Source organism: Pundamilia nyererei, unplaced genomic scaffold (genome assembly GCF_000239375.1).
Source record: "Pundamilia nyererei isolate P.nyererei 1_Seehausen unplaced genomic scaffold, PunNye1.0 scaffold00206, whole genome shotgun sequence".
Classification (NCBI taxonomy): Eukaryota; Metazoa; Chordata; class Actinopteri; order Cichliformes; family Cichlidae; genus Pundamilia; species Pundamilia nyererei.
The window spans coordinates 701,600-709,217 of NW_005187607.1; the positions used below are offsets into that span (position 1 = coordinate 701,600).

Genomic DNA, 7,618 nt, shown 5'->3' on the forward strand with positions numbered 1-7,618 from the left:
TATATATATATATATATATATATATATATATATATATTTCCACTTCCTGTTCAATTTCATATCATATACACAGCTATATTCTTTGCAAGTTCATCATTGGGGAATAATTTTAGGACAGAAACTCCATATGAATTTATTTTAAGGTGTACTGGGCAGGACTGACTGACAGCAGTTTATGCCCAAAACTAGAACTAGTGTGCAACTCTGATAGGCAGCTACATGATGCGCTGCTGTATTGGCCTGATACCAAGCTGTGTCTAATATGGTGGAGATTGACTTGCTCTTGCTTGCTTCCAGGTAGTGTGGGGGATTTAAACTATTTTACCTCCCCAGATCTTCACACCTTCCCTCAGGCCTCTCACCTCATGCCTTAAATATTAATGGTAAATCGGAGGACAGAGGATGAGTGAGGAGGGGAGAGGACTGACAGCTCAATCATGAAGACAGTAGCCTCGCTCCCTCCTCCCTAACCCTCTGGGCGGCTGTCACCATAACCTACATGATGTAATCACCTCCATAACCCTGATATGGGCCACCAAGGGCCATGTGGGGGAGAGACAGAAAGAGACGGGTGGGGGTGAAGTCGTGACACCATTTGATCACAATTACTTTCAAAGAATACATGTAATTATTTATTTCTATGGAGAAACTACATATTTTCAGGCAAGGACTTTTTTGGGTTTATTTTCTGCATTTATAATGTATCTCGAACAATCACAATGCCACTTAGTTACATCAGTAATAAAATCACATGGTTTTAGCCACAATGAAGCAAAGTGAACATCCATCCATCCATCCATCCATCCAGTTCAGCGTAAGGATGCTAATGAGTGCTCTTATGGCATCAGTACCTATTCCTCTGAACGATACAGTAGATGTTTTCACACTCACATTATACCTTTACATCAGAGTTGACTTTTCTCTTTTTCAAAGTGTTTTCCACAAAGTGAATCTGATGCGATCCTACAAATGGATGGATTTTACACAAAGTCAAACTATTGCAACATCTCCCTTTGTGTAATTTTTAAATCTTTTTGTCAGTTTTTTTTTTCTTTACATTTTAATGACCTATCAGTACAGAAACTCAATCTTGCACTTGTGTCTTCAACCCAGCTGCAGTTGTAGTTGTAAAATGAGGCAGATTACAAAAATCAAGAGGTGCACAACCTAGGCAAACAGAGGCTCGTAAGAGTGGACGTATTTGATGTCATTGTTATCATAAAGCGGTTATTATTGGGGCCCAACAATCAAAGGCCATGGCCAACTCTGTGTATTTCACTATAATGGCCACAGATGGCTGTTAGTTTTCCACATCTATTATCTCCATATAAAACATCTCTGTACACGCTACATTTTAATGTATTTGAATAACAATAAATCAGGAAGAACATTTTAAATAATATATCAATGGGATGTTTTGTGATATTTAACCATTTCTCTCCTAAGTTTCCTCTAACACCCCAGCTGGCTTTCATTTGTAGGAAGTACAGACTGTCAGTCCACTGTTTGCCTCAGCTTCCAAATGTGTCCACACCTATTTATTCTGGAGGAGGCTGTAAAACTGCCTGTGTAAGGAGTCCGATATGGGTCGGTGAGTCAATAAAACTCACTTCTGACCACTGACGGTGACATTGAGGTGAGTTGTTGAGGATATCCTGAACTTTTGCTGTTGGTAAGTGCTGCTGCTTTTGCTACTGTTGGCTGGTGTTACTGAAACTTTCTTATAAGTGGATCCAAGGTCGTCAGACTCAGGCAATTAGAGAATAAACTCTCATGTGACATGAGAATATAATCAAACTGTTTACCAGAGGGAAAGTAAACAGCAAACTTTAGGATTTATTGAAGTCTAAAGTTTGGTGGCATAACATTAATTTATAATTAGCTCCCTGGCAGTACAAATCTTAGATGGTCATACAGAGTTTAAAAGAACGAATTATTATTTTTAAAACTAGCTTATAATTGACTCTTTTCAATATTATTTTGTTTTACAGAAGTGATGAACTTGCTTATAAACTGTAAAAACAGAAGTTCCGTTAACTCACACTTGAGTGTGTAGAAATAATGACAGTTTTTGCAATTTTGCCTCTGTACACCATGACTTTACAAACAGTCAAGATGTGCAGACAGTCAAGATATGATGGAAGTGTAGGCTTGTAAATTCAATTGTGGGGTATTTAACAAAAGTTCAGTACTTAATTCTGAAATATATACTTTTTTTTATACACCCATTTATAAAGACCCCCATAAAATGTTGTGGTCAAGGAGTGGTCAAATTAACAATCTGGTATAGTCGTAGAACTAAAGTGCAAGATGACGGATTTCCATGGTAAAGAAAAAAATCCTTCACTACATCCAGTCAAGTCAAAAACACTCTCAAGGAGGTGGGGACCTCACTCTCAAAGTCTACAATCAAGAGACAATTTCTTGAATGTAAAAACAGAGGGTTTGCAACAAGGTGCAAACCACTGGTTACACTCAAGAACCGATGAAATTAGACTAAATAAGACTAAATGAAAAACAAAATTAACTTAATCTATCATCTGTCAAATATAGTGGAGGGAATGGTACAGTATATACATGTGTGGCTGCCAGTGGAACGTGGTCAATAGTGTTTACTGATTGTGTGACTGCAGATAAAAGTAGCAGGATGAATTCTGAAGTGTACACAGGGCTACTCTCTTTGTTCAGATTCAGAAAAATGCTACACAGCTAATCAAACAGCGCTTTGCAGAGCAAATGGATAATGACCCAAAACATGCAGCAAAAAAAAGCCCAGGATTTTCTCAAAGCAAAGAAGTGGCATCTTTTACATTGGCTTAGTCTCTCACCTTATTTCAGCCCAATAGAGCATGTTTTTCAGCTACTCCAAAAAAACTGAGGGGACCACAAACAAGCAGCAACTGAAGGTGCAGGAAAGACCTGGCGCCATTTGGTGATGTCCACAGGTTCTATACTTCAGACACTGAATGCATGTATGAACAACAATTGCGGTTTAAAATGATGTTCTTTTTATTTGGTACATATAAAAATGGTAGTAATTACTTAGCAGTTTTATCTAATCTTATTTAAACTCCTTGAATTAAAGCTGAAAGTCTGCACTTCAATCACATATTGATTATCTTATTTTAAATACACTGTGACATTGTAAAGAGATCAATGTCCAAATACTTATGGACCTCACAGTTTTAGTGTAGCTTCTCCCTCTTTCCTGTATTTAGGTTTCACCACGAATTGGGTCGTGTCATAGTTAATTGGCATGAAGGAAAGACCGGGATATGAGCAAAGTGGTGGAAGTCAGGCAATTCCACTGCTATTCCTTATTGCTTGAAGACATTTTCAATCAGACTTTTAGGTATTGTGTCAGCACGGTGAGAGAAAGCTTTTGATGCAGTGTGAAGGTTTTGATCTGAAGATGTTCCAGTTTGTTGTCAGTGCATCTATATTTTATCAAGGCAATATACAGGAATTGTTTGACACTTGCTGCTTTTTCCAAAGTTCTGATTTTCAGGTGGACACGAAATTGCTGTTGGGCTTCAAGCATTTACTGTCTGAACAAAATTGGAAAATCCCTTTGGTGTAGCTGACAGACAAAAACACAAAATAGGGTATAGAGCAGTTATTGTTTCTATGCTGAGAGGCAACCTAAGTTTAAAAGAAAAGTTGAAAACTACATTCTTGGACTTTGAATAAGATGGCAAAATGAATCGTGAAAGAATGGAAAGAATTCTTAACATTTTAAGAATGTATATTTAAGAAAAAAAGCATGTGTGAATTAAAGAATAATGTGGCCCACACATGACAGAAATGGTGTTTTGACAAACCATCCTACTTTGGCAAAATGTCCTACCCTGGGTAGTTTATGCACATTTCTGCTGTCACAGAGTAATTCCAGCATAAATTTAAGTAGGTATGACAGTTTGCCACTTAACGTTGCCCATCAGAGTATGCTTGTAGCTTATATTCTTAAAGGCAGGATGGTTTGCCACTTCAATTTACCCGTTAAATTATGGCTATAGGTAACATTCACAAAGGTAGCATGGTTTGGCACTTAATTTCACCCGTCAGAGTATGTTTCTAGCTGTTATTAACAAAGGTAGGACAATTTGCCACTTAATTGTAGCCTCGAAAGTATGCTTCTAGCTCATATTCACAAAGGTAAGATGGTTCACCACTGAATTTTAGCTGTGAAAATATGCTTCTAGCTCAGATTAACAAAGGTAAAACAATTTGCCACTAAACTTTAGCTGTTAAAGTATGCTTGTAGATCACATTCACAAAGGTAGGATGGTTTGGCACTTAATTTTACCCGTAAGAGTATTTTTCTAGCTAATATTCACAAAGGTAGGACGGTTTGCCACTTAATTTCGCATTGTGCGCAGAAACAACGAGTACGATGGTTTGTCAGGTAGGATGGATTCCCAGAACACCGAGAAAGGAATTAATCAGGAGTACGAAACTGAACACCATAGTAGGAGGTTTTAAACCTCACCTCTATTTTGTATTTTCTGTGAGGACAGAGTAATCTGAATACAAAACGAATCCACAAAAGGATCATTCTACCAATTTTGTCCTCTTTAAATCAATATAGTTTATCTCATTGATGCAACAGTAGCTATTCCTTTTTTAACAAGACATTCTGGACAGTAATAATAAATGAAATAACATGGGACAGAGGTTCCCCTCTTACCCCATTTATTGGATATGTCTTCCATCCAAGCTCCCCAAGCACAGACGTTGTATCCAGCAACACAACTGAAATGAGAATAAGAGGAGGAAATACATACATTAGCCATCTGGGAACACATAAAAAGTTCTCTTTCACACTGTAAATTGAAAAATCTGTCAAAAACGTGTTCATCTAGACATTTTTCATATTAACGAAAATGAGTTTCTTGGATGAATATTTATGAGCACAGTTGCGTGTACAGTAGGAGCAACATTTTTGCCACTTGCAACACAATTTAAAGTTTGATGGATTGCAGTCAAATTGCTGTCAACAGGCCATTCCCTCCTCTGCTATCCATAGCTTTACTTCAATCTCACCCACAATATGCTCTCCTACTGGCGATGATCAAGACTTTTCATGAAATACTATAAGTGATGTATCAATCCTTCCTATGCTAGTAAAGTGTATGTTCCATTGTGCCAAACATCAGTCAAGACCCTGCTATGTTTTATTGCATATAAATTAAAGCTATGATTTGATATGCAATGATATAAATCATGGCACAGCATAATAATATCATTGTCAGGTGACTTTAAACTTCCAAGTAGTGTTAAAAAATACTATTTTAGAGGGGAAAATATTGTCATCCTTGTCAATACTTTGTCATGCTCTCAAGGACAACAGATTTAATAATTCAGGAGGAAAGCACTTCTCCCGGTGACAAGTGATTTACACTGAAAAGAAAAAACTGTGGCTTCCAGAATTTGCCTTCAGTGAGATAGCAGCATAATAACACAAATTAAAAAAAAAAAAGTTTTCCCACACATGTGACAACAGTAGGGAACAGATTTTATACAAAGACCCTGATGCATTTTCAGAATCCATAAATATTACATGGAGCCCATCCAGTCACCTTGTCAAAAGTGCCAAATACACAGTATGTGTGACAGTCTCTTACAGTATGTCCCTATTAGGTGAGTATGCACTGCATGATTAAGTGGGTACAGGAAAAGAATTAGTATTCAAGGAGAGAATCAATGCTAACAGACAAAAACATCAACAACAACAACAACACTAGTCTCAACAGACTTATTCAAAACTGTTCCCTTGTCTCTTTTAACACTGGAAGTCCCAGGCTTCTACCTTTCTACCTTTAATAATGATCACAAGAAGCAAAAATTCAGCTTTAAATATTTCCTTCAAAAATCATTGACTTAGATCTTAAATGTTGCTTTTTCAAATAGCGCTATATCAGTACCGACACGATTTTTGACAAACCAAAGTGTAATTTCGACTTAAAGTTAAAGACTGAATTTTAAGTGTCAGTCAGTCATGACTGTCCACTTAGAACTCTGTAAGTGGTCCTCGGGGGACTCATTATAGCAACACAGATCTTTATCAGTGACAATATTCCCTGAATAAATCTCCATTAACATCATTACTCTAGAATAGCTAGTTATTACAACCAAATGTACATCAAAGAAAGCCATTTCAGTGCTGTGATATTGTGATTACGACCATTTGCGAATTACAATGTGAAGGCAAAAGAAATGTGATATGTCCTCTGTTAACATCAGGGCAAACAGACAAGAAGAAGAGACATTTGCATCTGTTTCCCAGTCTTCACACAGTGCACTTCTGATGGAGCCTGGCTGACAGAGATTGTCCAAATATCTGCTGACTGGGATTCTCAGAGGGGTGGAATGGTACATACACTTTTGACATAATGTAAAACCACTTTTGGATCAAGAAATGCACATTTCACAGCATCCAAGACCCAAATCATTCAGGACAATTTTTTTTTAGCACTGACAGAGTTGACAAAAACAAAAAAGGCAACAAATACAGTGAATTTGTGTAAGTAGTAGAATAGATTTAAAACAAAAGGAAAAAATCAAAAAGAATAAAAAATAAATAACTAAAACAATCTTTGGGATGACCAGAATATCTGCAGAGCCCTCTGCAAATTGGCTCACATGTTTCCTCATCCATAAAGAGAGAACTTTAAGAGTAGAATCTCTGATTAGTCACCAGAAAATCCACATACATAGCTGGATTCAAAATGCAAAAGTCCAAGAGTTGTCAGCAAAAAGATTCAAATAAGACAACATGAAACAACAAAAATACTGGCAGTGGACACTGGTACCCCTCAGCCTCCTAGTAGTTGCATCTTTTGTATGCATTTCAAAATTGTATGTCACTGATTTAAAAGATTTTCAAAAAACTTCACCTCTGCCTACTGACCTTGAGGCTGAGGTCACTGAGAGTTTTAGTGGATACATCTATGGTGTAAATTTCAAAATCCTAGGTGACTTCCTTCTCAAGGTATTACATTCACAAACTTGGGTGTCCCTGTCGACTGCCCTCCCGACAGGGTGATGACAATACCCAATCAGAATTTTACAGTGAGGGGTAAGAAACATTCATTTAAGTGCTTCGTTCACTTCCTCAGTGTCAGGCTAAAGGCAGCAAAACCCTAAAACAGCCCATCTTGACTGTTATCAGACCACTGAATAAGTCTTATTAGTTCTAATCAGTCCTACACGTGTTGCTATAGGCAACTTGGTTTGATGCTGTGGAGGGTTTTCTTAACCAAAGAAGAGTCCTGCAATCATCCACTAAAGGTGTCTTCTGTGGGCTTGTGGGCCTTTTGGTTTTGCAGATCGGATCAGTGCATTCATTCTTTTTAAGAATGTACTAGATTGCACAACTAAAGTTTTTGCTAGCTCTCTCATAGGATTATTTAACTATTTATTTTTCAGCTTAATGATGGCCTTCCTTGCTTGCACTAACATCTCTTTGGGCCTTATATTGAGAGTTCCACTGAAAAGCTACCAACTGTTTAACACTTGGATTCAACTCCAGGTCTTTTATCTGGGAAAAAGCCTCACCTGGCCATGAAATTGCTTCAAACTGGAGTTTAATATACCACAAGTTACACCACAAACCCCC

At 37.4% G+C, this 7,618-nt stretch overlaps 1 protein-coding gene across 1 annotated transcript in view; it reads right to left on the reverse strand.

Annotated features, from left to right (window-relative positions):
- The window catches only part of LOC102207363 (eph receptor A6), a 173,936-nt gene that overhangs the window by 158,978 nt on the left and 7,340 nt on the right, over positions 1-7,618 (reverse strand). Inside the window, exon 2 of the mRNA XM_005747850.1 lies at positions 4,688-4,752. Coding sequence (XP_005747907.1) covers positions 4,688-4,752 — 65 coding nt within the window. The remainder of the gene's footprint in view (positions 1-4,687; positions 4,753-7,618) is intronic.